General features: G+C 37.9%; 1 protein-coding gene across 2 annotated transcripts in view; it reads right to left on the bottom strand.

The window, feature by feature from the left end:
- LOC121872924 (hemicentin-2-like) overlaps positions 1–20,766 on the bottom strand; it is a 97,512-nt gene extending 76,746 nt beyond the window's left edge. Inside the window, exons 1-2 of one of the 2 annotated variants that reach the window (XM_042376053.1) lie at positions 20,336–20,766; positions 19,110–19,448 (exon numbers count right to left, since the gene is read on the bottom strand). In XM_042376053.1, coding sequence (XP_042231987.1) covers positions 19,110–19,182 — 73 coding nt within the window. In that variant the 5' untranslated portion in view covers positions 19,183–19,448; positions 20,336–20,766. The remainder of the gene's footprint in view (positions 1–19,109; positions 19,449–20,335) is intronic. The other variant, XM_042376054.1, reaches the window with a different exon arrangement.
- Positions 20,767–23,745: the final 2,979 nt, after the last annotated feature.

The raw sequence follows: 23,745 nt of genomic DNA, 5'->3' as shown, positions 1-23,745 counted from the left end.
TTGTACCCACCTTATTTACTATTACGATTTGGTATATAATTCAGTCGTATTATTATGGAGCTTCGTTAAAAATAAATTAAATTAATGAACAAAATTATATCTCTATTTGATTTCTGACCCGGGGAAATTAAAGTGATGGAGGTGTTTTTAAAATAAGTTGAACAATACAGAGAATTTAAGAAAACAAGATGATAAATATTCGTGAATATAACTCATTGTTTACCCCCATGGAGGAGCTCTCTGGTGGGGTGGCCTTGGATGATGCGTGCCCTCTGTAGAGAGTTGATTCGTGTTCCCTACAGTGGTTCATGCATAGTCACTTGGCAAATAATAGGACTTAATTAAAGGTTTTGTAATCTTCCTGTACTAAGTGATATTCTGTAACGTGTTGTGTGTATTAGTGATATTATTTTGTGTCGATTTTTTAACCTCATTTATGATTTTGTTTAAAATAAATTTCTCCTTCAACTAATCAACAAAAGTACAAAGTAGAGGAATCTTATTTGTTATCGTTTCTCTGTGGCTTCTTCAATATTTAATTAATAACAAAAGTGATTAGCTAACTCATTAAGGGTCTTTATGAAGTCTTACACTCTTGAGAGGACAGTGGAGAGGGTTTATCTTTGGCTAAACATGATTTCGATAAAAGAGTTAAATAAGTAAAATCTTGCCTTCTCTTCAGTAACATCAATACAACTCATTAGCTAAACACCAAGGTTGCGTTCACTTGACAGGGATGAAAAGGTGTATTGACCTCATTTCAACCTTAGGAAACCAACATATAAGTAAATGAGGATAATTACTACCTAGAAATTTGTAAGTGCTTTACTTTTGTGTGTGTGTGTGTGTGTGTGTGTGTGTGTGTGTGTGTGTGTGTGTGTGTGTGTGTGTGTGTGTGTGTGTGTGTGTGAAAGTTTGAGGCAGATTATGTGTTGCTGGGTTATTGTACACGACAGAGGAGCAGATATCGTTTAAAACTTAGGGTAAACAATTTAAGGTGCAGCGTTAAGATAATTTCCTTTTTGCTGCTGCCTTTAGACTAAACTTTGTGTGGAATATTGGCTAAAGTTTAAGTCTCCACAAGAAACTATGACTCATTTATCCAGTCAAATACAAAACAACACATGATAATAAATCGTATGTTGGATGAAATAAATGGTAACTTTACAAAAAAACAATGGAATAACACTCAAAATACTATTGGTAAAGTTTGCAGTAATGTCGTTGTGGAATCTAATGAATAATGATATTGCGTACATACTACGGGGTTATTTTTTGTTTTTCCTGTTTACTGGTGAGGCAGCAGTGCGGGTCTTGTCTTGTCTTGTCTTGTCTTGGTATTAGTTTAGATGCGGCAGTGTCCGGGGAAAAAAAAAGTTACATAATAGAGGTTAAGGAAAAAAGTCACAATTTTAGCTATGAAAAAAGTAACAAAATAAAAAGTAACTTGTTAACAAATAAATAAAATTCGCTTTGGTCAGGTTTATAACTATTTTCCTGCGACTTTCTTCCCGTGACTTTTTTTTCCTACATTCGGTTGAGGATTTGACCTTAATGGTGTGACTTCTGAGGCAACGTATACAGTAACTGGCGGAGGGGAGGGAGGGGGGGGGGCTGTTGATAGATTAGTACTTGGAAACATAACATATCACTTGGATGACAATGCTTATGACGTCATGATGATAGCTAGGCCAAAGCTCCTCGATATTTATGCAATCAGGAATATAAATGATAGCGGCTAATTCAATACTACTCGGTCTGTCGGACGATACAGCTAAATACATAACTAATAATACTAACACAATTACTGAAATATGTGAGTTCAAGATTTTATTAAATTTTGGGGGCAGTATTGATAGTACATACGTCTTAAAAATCAGGTAATAATTGTGATATTTTGAAGAGAAGTATAAAGCCGATCAGTGAACGTTGGAAAATATATCTGAACATTATAATTCCTGCCATTAAATTATGACCTTTCTTATCACACTAACTTTCTATTTTCGAGGTTATTCTTATTAATCCATCAAAACCTTATACTGTGTATATATATATATATATATATATATATATATATATATATATATATATATATATATATATATATATATATATATATATATATATATATATAAACCCGCAATTATTTTTTGAAAAGAAATATACACACTCGGTAAATTACAGCATCTGGAGACCCTCAAATTACTGTGACCGAACTTATGTATTGGGGATTCTTTTTTTTTAATATATTTACTTTTCATATCTGTGTACGCGTGTGAATTACCTTAACAACCCAGTTCCCTCATTAACCATTACCGAAACCCATGGCTGGTGATTCATAATAAAGGAAGAGTAAAAAGTTATACCTGGGAAGGAGCAGCACTGTTAAAAGTCATTAGTGTTGATTGTTGGTTACCTGATGATGGTGGTCCGCTGTATCCCAGGTTTTGTGTGTGTAATAATGATAATAATAATTAACGGTTTATTGAAAGAGCTTGGCAGCCAGAAGGCTGAAAATATACAGTTACATATTTGGGGAATGGGTTACGAATTACAAATAATATACAAGTAACATAAGTAACACAAATAAGACATATAATAACTTAGATGGGGATCAGCTCAAACTACAGTTCATTTCAGCATAGTGACAGTGTAAGGAGCAGTGTTTACCGGGAGTGAATACACTGATTTATTACATGTTATTGATAATTTTTACAATGGTTGGGACTGGGCTGTTCTTATAGCGATCAGTTCGTGCACGTATGGGCTGGATGCGGTTGTGGTGTCGAACAGCAATTCTCGGACAGGGGATCTCAGGTGGTAGTAGGAGCCGGTGTCGGGGATGGTGTAGAAGCTTCTTACCAAATTTGCAGATGAGGTCGTGGTGATGGTCAGTGAGAGTCGAAAGGGTCAGTGTGTTGAGCGCTTCTTGATATGTGGAGTAGGAAGGGGAGAGAATAATCTTGCATGCCCTCTTTTGCACTTTTTCTAGGTGTTTACGTTGTGTGGCATTTAGGGAGGAAGACCAGGTGGGGGAGGCATAGGTGAGCTTGGGAAGTATGAATGTTGTGTATACACTGAGGAGCTCGTGTGCAGGAACTCCGAGGGACTTGAGTCGGCGGAGCAGGTGGAGACGGAAACTGGAGGCTTTGACAACTTCACTGACGTGTGGTTTCCAATTTAGTTTGTTGTCTATGGTGACGCCGAGGAGCTTCGTGGAATCTACAACCTGGAGTGTGTTCGGACCTAGGGTAATGGAAGGAGGTGGGACAATGTCGGAGGAGAGGTTGATGTGCATAACCATGGTCTTGGTATGGTTGATGGTGACATGGTTGTTGGTGGCCCAGTTTTGGAGACTGTTCAATAAATCCTGAAGGGCGGTATAGTTGGGAGCAGAATTGTTGACGCTGATCCCAATGGTGGAGTCGTCGACATATTTCCAGCGAGCAGGGGTTTCTCTTAGGGCATCATTGATGAGCATAAGGAAGCAGAGTGGTCCCATCTTGGTGCCTTGGGGGACGCCACAGGTGAGTGACTGAAAGGTGGAGACAGCCCCTCGGAAGCGTACAGCTTGGCGTCGGTCACTGAGGAAGTCTGTAAGCCATGGTATGAGACTTCTCCGAAGCCCGAGGTCAATAGCTTTGTTTATGATTATATTGTGGTCGACTAGGTCGAACGCTTTAGTGAAATCAATGAAGGCGACAGCTACAGACGTTTTTCGTTTCTCGAGATGGCGGTATATGTAATCGAGAAAGCTGACAAGACAGTGAGTGGTGGAGGAAGTTTTCATGTTGCCAAATTGCTGAGGGTCTACGACTCCTGCAATATCAGCATAAGCCCAGTCAAACACAAAACTTTCTTGCCATGATTAGCAGGTTGGGGTGACAGGGCTCGGGGAAGCTACTTAAGGATCAGGGCCAGCGATTCTGGGCACTGGTGATACATAAGAGGTCTTCCAGAAATAAAGGCATCTGGGCTGACTAGAGAAGTAATTGATGGCGGAGTGAGGCTTATAAGCTCCGGGGAGAACTCCTTGAAGAGTTTCATTGGTAAGTCAATGGGGTGGTAGAGTTGCTTCAGAATTCTTAGTTTGTCCAGGCGTTTTGCTACGTCAAATTCTTTCTACTAAGTCAGTGGAAGGGGGCTGGTAGGTAAGCAGGAGAGTGGTTGTGTTTGAGCCGTGGAGCGTCTGGCATATAGTAGCGAAATGGTTATTTGTTTGCTCAGCTGCGTCAACATTATGAGATGGCTACGAAGGAGGGGTGTCATATTGTTTAGTCCACAGAGTTCTTAAGCTTACCATACCATTGACTGATGTTATCTGCTTCAGGTGTTGTAATTTCTGTTTCGGGTAGTGGACTTCTTTGCGCGTATTTCGCGGATGACTCCTTGCTGGTGAAGTGACTCGTAGCGGATGTGGTCATTGAGATGAAAGGCTCTGGTCTCTCAGTTGCATAAGTCTTTGATCCGAGGTGATCCAGGGCAAGTCAGCTGGGTGAGATCTGACGACTTTCGGGGAAGAAGTGGTGGTGAGCTCGTGGTGGTGTTGGTATAATTTATCCATTTGCTTCCACCGCTATCCACGCTAAGTACTTCCAGTCCAGGATGGTGAACAATCCACTGCCCAAAGAGGCGCACTGCAGAGTCAAAGTAATCGGCTTGTAGGTCTTGATGTAGGCCCCCAGACGCTTGAGTGGGAGGGCAGCTGGGGACCAGAGCACTGATAAGTGTGTGCTACAATCTGATAGGAGGCATGGTTGAGGTGGTTGGCACTGGTCCGCTAAGTCAGTTAAGACAAGGTCAAGGGTAAGCTTGAACTGTGTGTGGGGAAGGTCACAACTTGTGATAGTGATAGCTGAACCTGGGATATCAGTGGTAAAATACTCATTTAAATCCCCACATAATACTAACTTGGCACATGGGTACCTAACCTGAGGTGGTCTGGAGGTGGTGATGAGATGATTGATAAGAGTGTTCTGGTGGGTGATCGAGGCGTGATGGCATGCCACACAAGATTATAATGGAAGCAGTGTTAGTGGGTGGGCCTGGAGCACACACGCACTCCATACTGCTTCCACATCTGGGACTTGAACATCCAGGCGTGACGGGCGTAGGTCATCTTGACAGAAGAGGTTACCTTCCGGCGCTCTTTTGTGAACGAAGGTGATGAAAGAGTTGATATCTCAATATGACACGTTTCAGGTACACCGTCGTTTCTATATGGCAACGACGTTTCGCGGGGCGGTTGGACTTGACTGGAAGCGTATAGTGCCTGTCGAACTTGTTAGCTAGGAAGTGACGCGGAGCAGCAGTAGAAGAAGGGAGATCATACCATATCCGCGGGAACTTCAGTGTGATGGTATGGTCTGTCAAGGTGGGTTTTCTCCGGTTTCTAGTGGAGGTTCGGGTCTAATGGGCTTGTGCATGACGGCTTCGCTCAGCGGCCCGCCCGTGAATATTTTCAGTGACTGGAGAAGCGCGATAACACTGCCATCAGGGATAACCGTTCCACGCTTAGATGGCAAGGGCCAGAGGCGTCGGGAGGTGATTGGTACATCGGCTGGAAATCTGTTGTGGGCGGACGGAAGTGTTTTGTCACTAGCGTACTTCGAGGGACACTACACTGCAGATATCTGTTAATATTTGTCAGTCGTAAAGACCGTATCTTTGTCCCTGGTGCTTGGGGTCGCCGACAGTTTCACGATATATGTAAACACCGCGGTGGTCCTTGTCACTGGCACTCCTTTAAAGGACTGATAAAGTGCCCACTGTCTGATTCTTTTCCTTTGGGGTGCACTATCGAGCACTGGGTATGGCAAATCACTTACTTGCACTGATGGCTAGAATGTTTTGCCGAGAAAGTTCCTTAAGTGCACTATAGAAACATTGCCTGTAATCAATCGTCTACTAATCACTAGAATGTTTTGCTGAATCGGATCCTGGTGTAGTAAGGCTGGTGAAGGGGCATAGCAGGGGAGGGCAGGGCCAAACAGACTCGGCCTGGCTGCTAAAATGAGAGTGCCTTCTGGCACGTCTTTATCTCACTGTGTGGTGTGTGTGTGTGTGTGTGTGTGTGTGTGTGTGTGTGTGTGAGAGAGAGAGAGAGATGGAAGAGAAGAGACGAATCCAGGCATCGTTAAAGCCCTCCTGAATTACGATGGCAGTACTGTTCTCCCCTAGGTAGCTATACTGACCTTTCTCCCATACCTACGAGGTGTCCCGCATCTCCCTTCATTATATCCCGCTTGTAATTAAATTTTTTCCCGCATTGAAACATTGAAATTCCTGGTATTCCCATCACAACAACTTTTTCCACGTTTAATTATAAATTTTTACCTGGTTCATTCTTTCACTGTTTCAATAATAATATCTTCACTTACTGAGTTCTGATTTACGCTCATATAAGTATCTATAATGGAGGCAGTAATTTTTGTTAGTATTAAAAGATGATACACGAATGGAGGTCAACAGGAAATTGTATAAGACTCTCAAAAAAAAATATATATATATCCGCCTTAAGTAAAATTGTACAGGTAGATTGTAAAGTTTAAGTTCATCTATTTATATTTTGTGATTAATGTTTTCGTGTATATCTTTATTTATCTTGTCTCATGTATAATATCTTTACTACTCATAAATATACAGTATAGAGAGTTTTGTTTCTACTGGACTTGGTAATGATATTGTTAGTTATTCTGTGGTAGTGAGTGATTAACTTATATATAAAGACTCAATCCGTCTGTTTAAAATAAATGGTTGAAAAAAAAATAAAAAACCTAAGGGTGGTGACACGAGTTTACACTTGACTCAGGCACTATTTTAGTTCAGCTGCCCTTAGGCCTCTTTTACACGAGCGATTTTTTTTTTGTTGCGCGACGGAAAAAAAGAAAAATCTCGTGTGAAAGGCGCCTCACTGTTCTCCTATCTGGCTCCTCGTGTGTGAATAATCTTTTGTATGCACTAGAGCTGTGAGCGTGAGGAAGTGATCTGTTTAGTGAGGAATTACAAGTCTCCCGTTAACCCTGTGGTGGTAGACACTTCTGTAGCACATAATGGGAAAACCTCTCATCACCTGTTAATTACCTCCATTACCTCATAAAGCAGCAGGAGGGATGTTAAGTGAACTCGGGTAATAAAACTGTTCTTTATCACTGTTAAGTTTTCAAATAGACAGTAAAGTAACTAAATGCAATTAAACATGTATGAATCTCTTATCCCTCAAAGTAACACTTTGACAATATTAGTTTTGGTCAATATTTCTGTGCTAAGTTGTTCAGTTATTTTATCTTAATATAAGTATGGGATAATATACGTCACGTTCTCCTAACCTAATCTAACCTAACCTAATCAATAATACGTAAACATAATGCTACAATAATTTACGTTCATTTACCATAGGCCACAGTAACAACCTCAATATATATGCTTATTCACTATAGGTCAGATCCAGTAATTTTAAAGCTTTAGTATGTTATGTCTCAGCTTTTAGACACTTAACTCATTCAAGCTGTAACGTAAATAAGTGACAAATCCTCTAAAGGCCTCGTTAAATAGATTGATCTTTCTTAATTTATAGTTGTTGATGACAAGTGAAATAACTAACTTAGTCTATGTACTTGAAGACCTCAGGTGATGAAGTTCAGAGAAGCATGATAGCGTCCACATCAAATCTCGCCACCAGGAAAACAATATAATTAGACTCTTTTTTTTATATTTTTCAGTTATCATATAAACATAACTGCTTTGATTAATTACCCTCATAATTAGACTGTAAAGAAAACACAAGTAATTTCTTAATTAAATAATATCCTCTATTGTTAATAAAAAAAGTATTCTCGACATTTTCATTGTTTATTTAACTATCAAAGTTCTACAGTGGAAGCCAAGATCCAGTAAATAATGAAAATTTATTTATCTTTTAGGTTATTACAATAATGCAGGGAATTACGCTAAGATGATCAGTGCATGAAATATATCTTTACTACGAACTCATTACAGAAACAGACACGCGGATATACAGTAAGTAATTAGCTAATCATTCATATTATATAAACACTGGGGTTATTTTCAGTATGACTCGCTTTTTAATTTATTTTTGGTTTTGCTTCAACAAGATTCACTTATCTAATTTTGACTTAGTTTTATGAGCCTTCATTTCTTTAATTTTTATTATCATTACGTTTTGATATTTTTTTGTCTTTTTTTTGTGTATTCATACTCTGTGGGGAGAACTTGCGTTACCCAGGTGCTGAAAAAAATTTAAAATCATCCTAAATACAATGTCGATCTAAGCGCCTTTAATATTGTCTCATTCGCGGGTGTTGACACAAAACAGATGATGTACAAAGTCAACTATAACTTAATTAGTCAATCTAGACAGTTTCTCGAACGATTGCACGTGAGGGGAACTTTACAGACAAACAGCAACAGCTTTGATTAATGCCCAGGTAAGTAAGTTTGCCAGGACACCTTCATCGTTACCTGATTTATTTCCTCTTTCATGGAAATAAGCAAGGACGTATTTTTTTTCCAAACACTTCAAATATTATGGATATAATTTGCTCCCGTGATTTGAAATGCCTTCACGTCGATACAAGGTAGATTAACAAGGTAGATTAACTGAGGGTGGGTGGTGGGGTGAGGGGTAGTGGGTGGGGGGTAGTGGGTGGGGGGTAGGGGGTGGGGGGTAGTGGATGGGGGATGGGGTGGAGGGTAGTAGGTGGGGGAGGGGGTGAGGGTATGAGTTAAACTGCTTCCCTTCATTTAATGTATTAGTCTGTACTTATAATGTATATAAATATCCCCAAATGTCATCAAGCATTTCCCGTTGTTGATACTGGTCAGGTTTATCAATATATCAATGCATTTAACTTTACCCAGAGGAGGAGGGGAACTCTTTTATTAATCCGGTGATCACACAATGCAAAAGCCTCAGTGTGAGAATGTTACTCGAACGTTAATCTTCAAAATGTACAGTTAAAGAGAGTGGAATAAAGGACGAATTTACGCTGACTGAACATACTAGGGAGTCACCATTTAGGGGATGACATACAGGAAGAAGAAAACATCAACATCAGCCAATAAGCTCATCAAACAACACTAAGATCGATCATTTTCACCTCGGTCATGAGTCAATATATAATGATTTGACTAAGCAGTGTCAAAAACGTCCGTCATAAAGGGTCCAAGGTTACCTCACTCACTCCCTATTTACTCTTCGTCACTGTTATCCATTTGAACATAGAATCAATTTATAATAAAGTTCAGTTCTTGAGGGAGAGACGAAGCACCAACTGTATTCTTAACCCCGTGAAGAAAACCCATTAACTTGATCCGTGGCTTCGTCAGACTCGCGTAACAACAGAACAGTGATGAAGGAACAGAATCTTTGACAATATAAATTGGGCCAAGAGTAAAAGCTGTCTACATATAAATTTGAAATCGATTTGTACATAATATTTACGTAGTAATTTTAGTACGTATACACTGTGCTGTATACAACCTCTTCATGGTAGGTCTTCAGGAGTAGGGAGCCCATCCTCACTTTTTTAACTTTCCCAGAAAATACAACGAGTGAAACACTGAGGAAAAAAAGTCTTGAAAACAGTAATTATCGGCTGGATGGTGCAGGGCTGTGTTGTGGGGTCTGCCTGACACAGATTAAGGCCTTGGTGATGGAGCTGCTGCCAGCTGGCCGAGAGAGAGTGGACAGTGTGGGGACGGAAAGAGAGACGAGTGAAAGAGGAGAGCATGGAAGAGAGGCGAGGAATGGAAAGCAGTTATCTGGGTAAGATAAGATGAATAATGCATAGAAACTTTTGTGCTATTATTTTCTTTCCTTACACTCACGCTTTAGTCTTTGTTTGAGAGAGAGATCGTTGTGAGGGTCAGGGGAGTAAACGTCCTTGACAGCTACTCGTGTGTGTGCTTATAACAGACCGGCGTTATTGGACCCTGGCACAGTACGTGTTCAAGATCGTGTTTCTATTAACACGGACATGATTTTAGGAACGAATTTTCATAAACTTTTTCATTTGTTTCTTGATATAATTTTTGGGATATGATTATATGTTTCATAATATACTTTTCTATTTTTTCTAACATTATAACGCAAAGGCCCTAAGATGAATGTAAACTGTTTCTCTCGTACAAAAAACTGATTAAGGCAAATAAATGTATGTTTAACAACTTTAAACCAAGTAAAAAGTTTCATTCAACAGATGCCTTTAATTTATAAAGATTGTAATAAATACCAAGAAATTTTCACTAACTCCCGTAGTGCATGGCATCGTGTTTCCAATTAGTAGGCAATATTTGTCTGGTAATCTCAATGTGTCTGGTGTACTATGATAATAAGTTATCTTAAATGAAGAAGAAGAAGAAGAAGAAGAAGAAGAAGAAGAAGAAGAAGAAGAAGAAGAAGAAGAAGAAGAAGAAGAAGAAGAAGAAGAAGAAGAAGAAGAAGAAGAAGAAGAAGAAGAAGAAGAAGAATGGTAGCCGTGTAGTTACAGCACTTACTGTACCTGCTTCATCCCAAATGCACCCTAATACACCCAGCTGTGACCGGGTACCTCTAAGTATATAGTTGGGACAGTGAAGGACGGTCAAACACTGCTTCTTTACGGACAGAAAAAGATCCACAGTATGTTGTATCCACGCTGCTCTTAACAGGTCGTCAAAACTCTGAAACCAATTTACATTTTTAATTTATAGTAATCGTTATAAATTATCAGGGTATGAATGTTGATTAAAGAGATATGATAAATGATTTAGTCATTTTACACAGTCTGAGATGAAGCCTCGAGTAATTAACCCATCACAAACAGCGACAAGAAGAGATCTCAAATACTGCACCCGCTAATTAAAGTGGTTCTTCCCAGCTAAGTTTCTTAATTTTCTTGGTTACGTCTTGCATTTAATGATGATGTGTTTATCATATCCGAAAAAAAGTTAGGATTCGTGCCTGGTTAGCACATCTTTCCAACAGATATTTTTCAAGATACAAAAACTTCAGAAACAACAACTAACGTTCCGTAAAGGCGTGGGAACAGTTCCTTCAGATATGCGGACTTCTGGTTTATATTTCCGCTCAACAGTAATGTATGTGTGTGTGTGTGTGTGTGTGTGTGTGTGTGTGTGTGTGTGTGTGTGTGTGTGTGTGTAAACATAAACCTTTTTGCCCACGTCATTCTCCAATATAAGTGGAACATAATTATATAAAGGGCTTGATCATTCATTGTTTATATGAGGTTTACGTTAAATCAACCTCAATGACTATGGAAAATTATGCTGATATTTATAATATTTCCTGAAACTGCTTCAATATTATTCTAATATAAGAACAGCACTACCGAATGTAAATATTGTATGTATCTGGATTGCCTTTATCAGCTTTAGCCCTTCACTACTGGGACGCCAATTTTGATATTTTATTTGGCTATCATCAGACGATTATATTCAGCTCAGAGAGGACTTCCTACTAGTTACCCTAGATTCATTCTCAGGCGCTGTGGAAATGGCTCTTCGTCTTGTACCTCTATGGAAACTGTTTACAAGTGTCTGTGTGATAGTGAGAAGGAAGACCAACACTGTGTTGCCTCGTGAGAACTAGCATACAATACATACTTATGGTAATGACATCATCAAGGGGAACCTGACCACCGCAAGCTGCACAGCACATAGGGAATTGGAGATTTACAGACCCGACAACAAATGAACAAACACTAATACACTGCCGCCTTTGTAGGATGGTAAACAGTTGGTGTGGGATTACAAATTTACACCTGTTCTCCACCTTCGCATCTACAGTACATTATCTCTCCTATAGCACGGTTGGATCATAGAGTGAGGATCAAGGGAAAATCAGATGGGAACAAACTACAGGAGCCTCAGCCATGAACTCTGTATCGTTCCAACAAGGTCAGAGCCTTTGAGAAGCTAAGACATCAAAGGTCTGGAGTTTCTGAATGATCTGGGCTCCAAACTTAGTGAAATCTCTGGAAGCTCAAGGACATTATGTTAAAGCACCCCAGCATAGTGATCCATAGAGGGGGAAAACCTGCTGCATACTAGACTTGTATACCTTACCTGAGGAGCTTCAGGCTGTTTTAAACAGCGATATTCAAGGTTAAAAGTCAGCAACTTGTAACCTTTGCCACGACAAGTACCTACACGTGTAATATATTCAGGGTAAATAAAAGGCAAAATAAACCATAATAACAAAATCCTGGGGATGGTACAAAAGGACAACAGTTCAGGGAAATGACCTAAGTTTCTGTGATCGATCCATACTCCTTTCACTACGGCGCTGAATCTCTTAAACCAAACTTTTATTTTACGGCGGGGGGGGGTATGGTTCAATAATCTTAGTTGTAGTATATAACTAATTGAATGTCGGTTGTAATTATTCCATTAAGTATACATGGACTTTGAAGAACAAGAATCATACTTTAAACTGTAGTGATAAACTTAGGCTGTGGATGACTATATCAAATGGCTTTACATCGGGACATGCATAGGAAATGATGTTAAATTTTACCTGTATCTCGTGAAAGTAGGATTACGTTAAAGATGTGTAATGTAGTCATGGCTGATAAATATTTACATTAATAGAGCAGGAGAGAAGTGAAGGAAAGAGTGATGGAGAAGGGTGCAAGTTTAATTGACTAGGATGGAGGGTGCATATATGAGACGAGTCAGCTGCTGTTTGCTTATAACAATACTCCAGTGTAAGAAATAAAATAAAAATGATTGTAAATGATGGTGACTATGTTTAAAATAATGTGTATTACGAGGAAGGTAAATGTAGATGTGAACAAAAGGGATGACAGTAAGTAGTGAAGAGAGACAAAGGGATATTAACTTTAGTAAATGTGTCAACAGAAAGATAAATAAAATAAAAATCACAGTCACTGGTGGGGAAAAAATACACTAAAAATCGAATGGAAAGTAAAAATTGTTTTAAGAGAGGCAATGTGAGGAAGCATAGTGGAATACTTGAACTGACATTATTCATTGATAGTGGAGTGCTGACCATTGGAGCAGGAGAAAGAAGAAAATTCGAAACACCAACAAATGATGTGTGTGAGTAATGGGGTGAAGAAGACATGAAGACTAAAAAGCTTGGAAATAAGATGAGAGAGAGGAAGGATAGCCAGACAGAGAACTGACTAGGGTATGCTTGCGAGGTATGTACAAAATTAATAGAAGACATATATCAGAAGTAGATTGTATAGAGAGAGAGAGAGAGAGAGAGAGAGAGAGAGATGGAAAAGACGACGCTTGGGAAGAGGAGAAGAGCGCGGGTATGAACATCCAAGTAGCGGTGTGCTTGATCGAGCTGAAAGCATAACATCGAGTAGTTTTTATAGGACGAAGTGCTGCTTAGGAATAATATTTGGATATGTATTAAACACGAAAAAAAGGAGATCTCGGACCTCTTTGTTGAAGGGATTATAAATATCAGAAAACTTGTGTTACGTGAGTTAAAGAAATAACTACAGTCAATGAAATGAGGTTTAAAGTTTTCTCTTCACCAGGAAAGAAAATCTAGAAAATCATTATTTGTTGATTATTAAGTATATATTATCAATGTTATTTTCATGCTGTATTGATGATATATAACTGATACTTACTTAATACCCTAAATTTATATCTATCAAACTATACAAATGACTTCACTGGAAAAGAAATATGTAACTTTTCGTAACCCTATTTAGTTAAAGTTTGGTTATGATCAAAAGTGCATTTTAAGTGAAATAAGAGTCAATCTTTCCACGAATGTCTCTTAACCACGGAGTTATAACAGTAATAACAAAAAGTTATACTTACATGAAAAACCGTGCGTTAAGCTTTAAGAATTCATCAGGCTATTGTCCTTAATTATAGCCCACTACACATACACACACATATATACCCACAGAGCACAATTTAAACTAATCACTTTAATAAAGAACGTTAAGGCTACAATAGTCTCTTTGATAAGCCAGTGTGCCAGTGAGGAATAATGGAATTGCACTGAGATTAACCTCACAAGCCTGACTTAGCTTATTCTAACTTAAACTTAATTAAAAATAATCAATTTAATTTTCATCACACATGAAAAGTGTAATAAAAATAGCTTATCCTAAGCTACTAAATAACTATGCTGCTATCTAGAGCATAATCGGCAAATTTTACCTGTGATAAGACAAATAATATGATAAGACCAGGCATTAGGAGGTGCTGTGAATTTTCTGTTGAGTTCCAGTTCCTGAGTTAGAGCTTTAATGAGTCACACTGAATTCTCAAAGTCCAAGAGGTCCAACTTCAAACGCCAAGAGTCTCATTTTTTTTTTTACTTTACACGTGACCTTTAGTGATGACCCTGGCAGAGGTTATATACCTTCTGCTTTTCAGGTAGAACACCAGAGAAGCAGAATGTCAGAACTTATTATTGCAACAATCTGCAAGCCTAGACACACTGAACATAAGTTTATGATGGCCTAGTCTGGGCTGTCCTTGGTCACATAGACTTACGTTTTGTCATTGTTTGTATAATGACTTTCTTTGTACAGTGTTTTCTACCTGTATTACTTATGTACCTGCAGTGTCTATGCAAAGGCTGAATCAATGTGAACTTACAGAAGAATTTTACTGAATATCTGTCTAATTATCTACTACACATTCCTTACCAGTGGCCTCTGTCAATGTGATAAATGTCGTACTTAACCTTCCAAAAAACTCTCAAGTATTTGTTGTTCCAGAATTGTTGCTTCATGAAACGTTGAAAACAGACCAATTAAGTAATGAACTCTCAAAATAAGACCTCGTATACACTTAACAATTAAATGTTTATTTGGTGTCTGGTTAAGCAAGTCCTTCACACTGATATGTTGTAATGGACGAACACGACGCTACCAAACAGTAAAGCAAGAGGAGACATGCAGTGATTGATCTTGAGTCAAATGTTTCGTGACAAACCTTGCCTAACAAGACCTGCCTCATCACAAGAAGCAGTGCCAACATGTAAACCTCATTCAATTTAACTCAGACCCAGAGTTCATGTTAACCTCACACGATCTACCTGGCCTTGTTTGTGACATAGAGAGCAGTCAACAGCCCTTTGTTTTCAGCTTAACCGTTTAGATGTGAGTATAACTCTTATGACAGTTCTCTACTAGAATGATCGTATCTTCAGAGAGTATTTACATGTTTGGATGGGTATATTTTTTACCTTGGATGAAAATTTCGCAGTGTTGGATCTCAGGTCCCCAATACCAATACATTATACAGTAAATGTTCCCCGCTTCCTGCCAGACACACGGGGTTTACCTCCGATGCATCTCGGCTTAAAATCGTACATTAAGGACTCCAATACCTGGGTACCTAAATACCATGGACGAATCAAATGAAGTACCTTTTCACAGTTTTAAAAAGGAGGTCATAATAATAATAAATTTACCACAAAAGGAAATTGTTGGCAGAATTTTAACACTTACATAACAAAGCACACTGTAAAAGCCTTTTATATTAAAAAAAAATCATTTGCATATTAGGAAATTGCAAATGGAAGCACTTAAAATATTATTCACTATAATCACAATCCCAGTCAAGATTAAGGTTTATTATGAATGAAATCCACCAACTGGCAACTCATAACAAGCTATCCAACTACAAGGCATCACCTGGAGTGTTTGTGAGCCACGAGAGTTTGTCAGCCACGAGTGTTTATGAGCCACCTGGGTTTGTGAACCATGACTGTTTGTGAACCATGAATGTTTGTGAGACACGAGTGTTTGTGAACCATTAGTGTTTGTGAACCATGAGTGTTTTTGAACCATGAGTGTTTGTGAACCATGAGTGTTTGTGAACAATGAGTGCTTGTGAGCCATGGGTGTTTGTGAACCATGAATGTTTGTGAGCCATGAATGTTTGTCAGCCATGAGTGTTTGTAAGCCACGAGTGTTTGTGAGCCTTGACTGTTTGTGAACCACGACTGTTTGTGGGCCATGAGTGTTTGTGAGCCATGAGTGTTTGTGAATCACGAGTGCTTGTGAACCACAAGTGTTTGTGAGCCATGACTGTTTGTGAATCACGAGTGCTTGTGAACCACAAGTGTTTGTGAGCCATGAGAGTTTGTGAACCATGAGTGTTTGTGGGCCATAAGTGTTTGTAAACCACAAGTGTTTGTGAACCACGAGTGTTTGTGAATTACGAGTGCTTGTGAACTACAAGTGTTTGTGAGCCGTGAGTGTTTGTGAACCACGAGTGTTTGTGAACTACGGTTGTTTGTGAACCACGAGAGTTTGGGACACACGAGTGCTTATGAGCCACAAGTGTTTGTGACCCACGAGTGTTTGTGAACCACGAGTGTTTATGAGCCACGAGTGTTTATGAGCACAGGTGTTTGTGAACCACGAGTGTTTGTGAACGACATCAGTTTGTTAACCACGAGTGTTTGTGAACCACGAGTGTTCATGAGCCACAGGTGTTTGTGACCCACGGGTGTTTGTGAACAACGAATGTTTGTTACCCACGAGTGTTTATGAGCCACAGGTGTTCGTGACCCACGAATGTTTGTGAACGACATCAGTTTGTGAACCACGAGTGTTTGTTAACCACGAGTGTTTGTGACCTACGAGTGTTTGTGATCTCTGAATAATCATACTATTCCTTTTATATAGCCTATACAATATTATAGAATTGGCTGCAGGTCGCAAAAGTATATTTAATGGAGAAAAAAGGTAATTTCCGGGACTTGTAAAATCTAATAGTGTAGCGAAATATCTATACACACATTGTCAAATTGATAGATAGTCTTGGCTCCTTGACTTATGGTCTTACTTGGCTCAGAGTTTCCTGTTAATATCTCATCGATAACTCCCCAAGCTCGTGAAGCCATCTTCGTTGCACGGCGTTCCTACATCTTAATAATCTGTTCATTTAACATTACGGCAGCAGGAGTGACTCTGTTAGGAGAAGACTGAGTACGTTCACAAAATAAAACCCGCTTTATAGATAATAGGCAATGGAAAGGGATGTGTTTTGATCTTAGCATATGGAAGAGGAAGATTGCTCACACCTATTGATGAACAGAGCTCACTAGGGACAGTCTGAGTGATTTTGATGGTATTCAGTTCAATGAGCCAAATTTGGGAAGCAGATTGCATAACAAGACTAATTACAAAATTCTCTCCGCCAGTGTAAACAATTCATTAATTGTTTTTTGGACACTGGATTGCAGCAGATATTTTAATCTTGGTTTGGTCTAACAACATAATGCAACCTGTATTAATTTCTGCACTGGTTGAATACAGCGATAAATTATCAACATGGTTTCAGTGGTTACTGACACCTAGCCTAACCCGACCTGGAGACGTACTGTTGCCTTATACGATAGCGACATGACCTTATAAAAGGATTTCATGTGCTTCCGATTAATTATTGAATAAAGTAAATACAACTAGAAATAGAGAGGCAATTTACATACTTCCACAATTATTCCAACATTACATACCTCAGTAAATACAAAACCTATGTTGACTGACTGCTTTAGAGAATAAATAAAACATGGTGGATACTTTCCTCGGAGTGATATAAAGTACAATGTTCATTACTGAATTTCAAAGTAATTCCAAACATAAATAGTGTAGCTTTTATTTTGAAAAACCAATGCAGCTAAGTACATACGAATTAAATTTCCGTAAGAAATGGATTTTTGTTCAAACTGAAGCTATTTAACAGTTTTATTTCTATAATAAGATAATTTATTTTTCTTGTAACATAAATTAATGTGTACTGTACGTATCTATAATTTTATGCATGAACTTTATGAACGAGTTTCAACATAACATAGTTCACCTTACTGATATAACGTAGGCTATTGAGTTCAACAGAAGCCAACCTATGTACTGTACAGTACAGTAATAGGTAAATCTCATACACATTAAATGACACATTTTAAAGGTTTCAGTTGCCAAATAAGATAACAAATATATTCCCAATATATTCCATACAAAAGCTAATTAAATCTTCATCCACACAAACAGTATATATATATATATATATATATATATATATATATATATATATATATATATATATATATATATATATATATATATATATATATATATATATATATATATATATATATATATATATATATATATATATATATATATATATATATATATATATATATATATATATATATATATATATATATATATATATAATATACTGTGTGTGTGTGTGTGTGAAAAATAATGACACATATTTACTCTGACTATACTGAATTTCCTACTAATGTTGATGTCTATGATACCAAAGCTATTTTTCACAATTACAGACATTTATATGAATGTGTATTAATACTACGGGGCATCCTTACAGTTGAAATGTTGTGTTACACGAATTTTGTTCAATAAACACAATAAAGTTTCAGACACTACTATGTGGTCAGCAAAATAATGTTGCCACTTGCTACTATGTGGTAACACTTACAGGAAAAATAAGAATGTCATAATTTATGAAGGACGCGTTAAGCGAGTAGTTATCATACGCTTGGCAGCACACTGCAAGTTAATGGGAAACAATTTTCTCAATGAGTTAGTTGATCAGAGAAGCGTTCATGAGTTGCTGTAGCGGCCGAGGAAAAATACAGGTAGGAACATCACCTGCTATTACTCTTATAGAGTTCAGTGTTCATATACACACATGGGAGTCATTACTGTAAACTTTCAATCCATGTAAGAACTTCCTGTCATCCTTGTTGAACTATAACTACATAAATTATAGTAAAGAGGAGTATAACATCCTCTTACGAGTCAGGTCAGAGTAAGTAATGATTATAGATATGGTAACCTGTCTGTCAGCGACCGAGACTCAACTTACACCAAAAATTACAAACAATTATAAAAGTTTTTCAACATAATACATCGATTGTCCTATTGGGAACGTTACAACATAAAGTAATATGCTAACTTTAATTAACACACATTAAGTTCAGGGATAATATTCTCACCCAAATGTTACCTCTCTATACATCATGATTTTCAACACTATTTTGAAAGCCTCAGGAAGGAAAACAAATAAATGTTCACCTGAGAAGATGTCTCGGTACTTACTTTTCTTTATCTCAACACCGCTGGTAACGGTGAGGACATTGGAGAGGGTGAGAGTGAGGGCCAGGCACCACATCCTTCAGGAGGGCAGCAGAGGATGGCCTTTGGGACGCGACCTCCCAGAGTGGATGTCCTTCAACACACACAATCACTCCACTTTTGTTGACTGCTGTTACTTCACTTCCTTACTTGTATTTATTCACTAAACAATTTCAATATATATTTTTTTCTTCAATATTCTTTATTTTTCCACTTGTTGTTATTTTTCTTCACTTGTATAACAAGTTTTACAGGTTGCATATTTTCCTGAATGTAATACTAATATCTGTCATGTCCACTGTCCTTGTTCACACAAATAAAAATAATGATATATATATATATCTTGATAAAATCACACGGGAAAAGGGAAACAACGGAGCACCTTAGCTTTCGTCTTTATTCAAGACATCTTCAGAGGCAACAGCAAAGCTAAGGTGCTCCGTTGTTTCCCTTTTCCCGTGTGATTTTATCAAGATTTATCTTATCCACGTTTTCATTGTGGATCTACATGAAATATATATATATATATATATATATATAATGTATATTGAAGAAAAAACATTATATAAGTTCTTTCGTGAGTACAGATACGGCGAAAAAGGCAACTTTTACTAAAATGTTTGCGCTTTTACTTAAAATTTCTAAAGCTCATTATAAATTATTTCTCGTGTAAAAATATTTTTACACAAAAACCTAAATTCACAATAAGGACAGAGTAAGATTCTGCTAATGACGTTAATAAATGTAATTGCAAATCTCATTTTGATGGTTGAATATTAATGAGTTCGGAAATATACTTTGGTTTACGGAAATACTGTATATTGAGCTTAATAGGTTTCATAAAATTTGAGCATTGTTTAATATAAATAAATAAATATTAATAAATTAATATATATATATATATATATATATATATATATATATATATATATATATATATATATATATATATATGTGTGTGTGTGTGTGTGTGTGTGTGTGTGTGTGTGTGTGTGTGTGTGTGTGTGTGTGTGTTCCTTCCATATAAGTGTAATATAGTATTGCCAGAATACACATGACTAACACATACTGAATTATAATATTTACCCTTAGTGTGTGTACAGTCCAAATGTTAATATGACATCGTAAAAGATCTTAATATTTGTTTAAGAATTTTAACATACTTGACTAAACAACAGACTGGTTCGTACCTCTCTTTGAAAGTTCCTGTTTTCTGTTAAAGAGAGAGAAAAATCATTGCAAAGAAGTAAACAATAATTTTCTATCATAAAGTACAACTTAGCTCCTCTGTTATAGAGTAAATGAAACTGATGTTAACTTAATAAGAATAAAAGGGTCATCTATCAATGCTCAGAACATCTCTCAAGACAGATGTCACACCTCCAAGAAACACATCACTGATCTCACCTCAATCTCTTTACAAGACTAATTTCCAATTCGTATAATAGTAGATCCATTAAATAAGTCGTTTCCAAACCACTAGTAATAGAAGAATGGATTATCCTTTAATATTGAATGTTTTAGTAAATCTCATCTTCCAGTGGTCTGCGACACTCACTGGGAGAGGAGGAGGAGGAAGAGAGAGAGAGGGAGCGAGTGAACGAAGACGCGTGTACACCACCCGTTTACCAGAGCCAGACTGAACCCGCAGTTCTCACACACCCTCACCCAACCCTGACTGCCACGTCTCGACTGCCGAGTTTTATTCATTATGAAGCCTCTCTAAGTACATAACGAGTACGAAAAGTTTTTTATTTGTATTTTTACCCTTTAAATATAATTATATTCAGAAATTTGTTGAAGAATAATTCAAGAATGAGACTCAAGGATGAATAATTGTTGTTGACGGAAGAATGTTTATTTCCGATATGTCTAACTGGGTTAACTCTGCCATGTGACTGTACTTCTGCAATTCTTTTTGTTGAGGGACAAGAAGGGGGAAGGAAGTAGTAAGAGCGATGAGGCACCTTAGACATACCTGCTGCAAGATCGAAAAAAAATACCTTCTTTATACTGCAGAATTAAAATACATATTAGTTAAATATTTTCAAAGATAAACACGATTCATTGAGAGAGGTTTCAAGTATATGCAGAGTCCTGACTCCTTCGTCAAGTGTACTCAGTAAAAGACGATATACATTTCGACTGAGTGAGTATTTTGTGTGTGTGTGTGTGTGTGTGTGTGTGTGTGTAACGCCTTTCATTAAATGTGTATATCCGTGCTTAAATATATATTAGTATATACGTGATAAATATGCGGTGATTTTATATTATTTTCACCCTATGAAGCAAAGAGGACATCACTGCTACTCGTCAAGATTACACTGTTTACTCTGCCCAGCACTTGTTCACTCGAGTGGCGTCAAAACAAGCAACGTGTAGAATGGTGTTCGTTTTTAGTTTTTCAAGTTATGAATTTTGTCCACTGCTTCGATAATTTTAAGAAGAAGAAATATTACAATAACCTGTAATAGCATAATGAGTCAACTTATTCACATTTAAGTTCTTGTGTTCAGGTTTTACGTATTACTGTCATCAGGCTCTTAGTTTCGTGCGTCTGTCTGTTGTAGTGTTTGTTGTCCGGGTGAGCTTAATGGTTCGTGTACCAGAACAAGCAGAGAGCCGCACTCCCACCTTCTTCACTGAGCTGTTAATTGCGAAATCAATATTGCGCTGCGGCAACTGCTTGTGTATTGGCTGATGTGACCAGCATTAATGTCCTGATATGTATTGTATTAATTTGACAATTTGAATGTTTGTTTTAATTATGGTTGCGATAAAATATTTCAATAAACTGTATTTACGGTTTTAACACTGTATCAGTCTTGTTGTACTAGTTTGGAAAAGTAATTTGAGTTGATCTTTTTTGTCCAGGGGAAGGAAGCCGATTCCATGATTAATTACCCCTTTATTCTTAATGAATCATCCTTCACGGGTCCAATTATTTGTATAGCAGGAATCTGAGAATCTGCGGTCTGCAGGTGTGACTCTAGACAACCTCCTGCTTGGGTATCGAACTCGGGTCCTAGTATGAGATATGAGCATGCTACCGCTGTGTCAATGATATGATTTAAGGCTTTTGAGTGGTAATCTAGGAGTTGTGTAATAGTTATGAATTTCTTGAATGTTACATAATTTATATATTCTATTGGTTAGGATAAGTGGATTGAGCTAAATAAAACATTTTAATAGAATAGACTTAAGAGCGCTGCTTTATATTCAGAAGAGAAAAAATAGTCTTAACCACTCAATAGATTCGAATGTCAGTGGACGAAGAACAGAGAACATGCGGATGGAATACTAAGATATTAAGAGAAGAAAAGGTGAGAGAGCGAGAGAGAGAGAGAGAGAGAGTTAAGGAAACAAGCACAAATATGACCACTGACAGACACAGATAGTGTTCATCAAATTTCACTATGCATATCACTATGGTCAGTGAGCGTAGTGACAGCGTTTGTGGGTGTCAGCGAGCTGCCCTCAAACCTCCATGTTTGCACACAATTAATGGGTGGAGGGCAGGGGGTGAGTGGCAAGGGGTAGGGGACGCTTCGGTTGGACCCATCTACTCAGCTAACCAAAAGGCATCGATCTAACATTAATGTATCCTAATCGGGTTCTGGTACGTTGAGTCCTCGGGAGAGTAACATGATGCCTTCTACCTCCGTGATGCGGTAGTATACACATTAGTTCTTAATGACCGTGCATTGGAAACCATACCTTCACGGTCTGTATACACTGTATACCTGCGTGTCTAGAAACATGCTGAACTGTATTCCCAAATTGTCGATTTTACTAAATAATAATAATAATGATGATGATGATGATGATGATGATGATGATGATGATGGTGATGGTGATGGTGATGGTGATGGTGATGGTGATGGTGATGGTGGTGGTGGTGGTGGTGGTGGTGGTGGTGGTGGTGGTGGTGATAATTATTATTATTATTATTATTATTATTATTATTAGTAGTAGTAGTAGTAGTAGTAGTAGTAGTAGTAGTAGCTTTCCTTAGCTGCCTTACACTCACCCGCTTACAGCTGGGTTATGAAAAGATTTTTCTCCTCACGGATGATGGGTGAAGCCAGCCACTTCCCGCCATCACATGTAACGGGATTACCTCGACTTATGTTGTGCTGCTGGCGAGAAGCAACCAGTAAAGCTTGTTGAGGAAACATAGTAATACCGGGACTTCAGGTCTCTCATGATCCATTTTTTCTCTCCCAGCTTAACAGGTTGTCCCAGTCCCTCATGATTAAAGAATGGTGGCAGTTTACCCACATAAACAATGCTCTTTTACCCAAATGAATCGCGCCAATAGACGACAAAATGTCACATGTCGTCGCGGGTGTGGAGAGAAACACACACACCTTAACAGAGACGGCGCTTTAGGGCTAACACAGTAGAGGAAATTGTTTACATTGCTTAACCTGCGATCATCACCTCTAGTAATATCCTTATAGGGAAATTTAATGTCCTTTACTGTTGGCGATGTCAGCTTTAAAATAGTTGAAGAGCCATAGCCACTGAAGAGTATCTAGAACCTTCTTGTTGATGCTCAGCTGTTTCAAGTTATACCTGAACCAAAAACAGTAATAAA

This window comes from Homarus americanus, unplaced genomic scaffold (assembly GCF_018991925.1).
Source record: "Homarus americanus isolate GMGI-L3 unplaced genomic scaffold, GMGI_Hamer_2.0 scaffold11022, whole genome shotgun sequence".
NCBI lineage: Eukaryota > Metazoa > Arthropoda > Malacostraca > Decapoda > Nephropidae > Homarus > Homarus americanus.
Note: the sequence above shows the minus strand (reverse complement) of the source record. Positions and strands in the feature narration are given on the sequence as shown.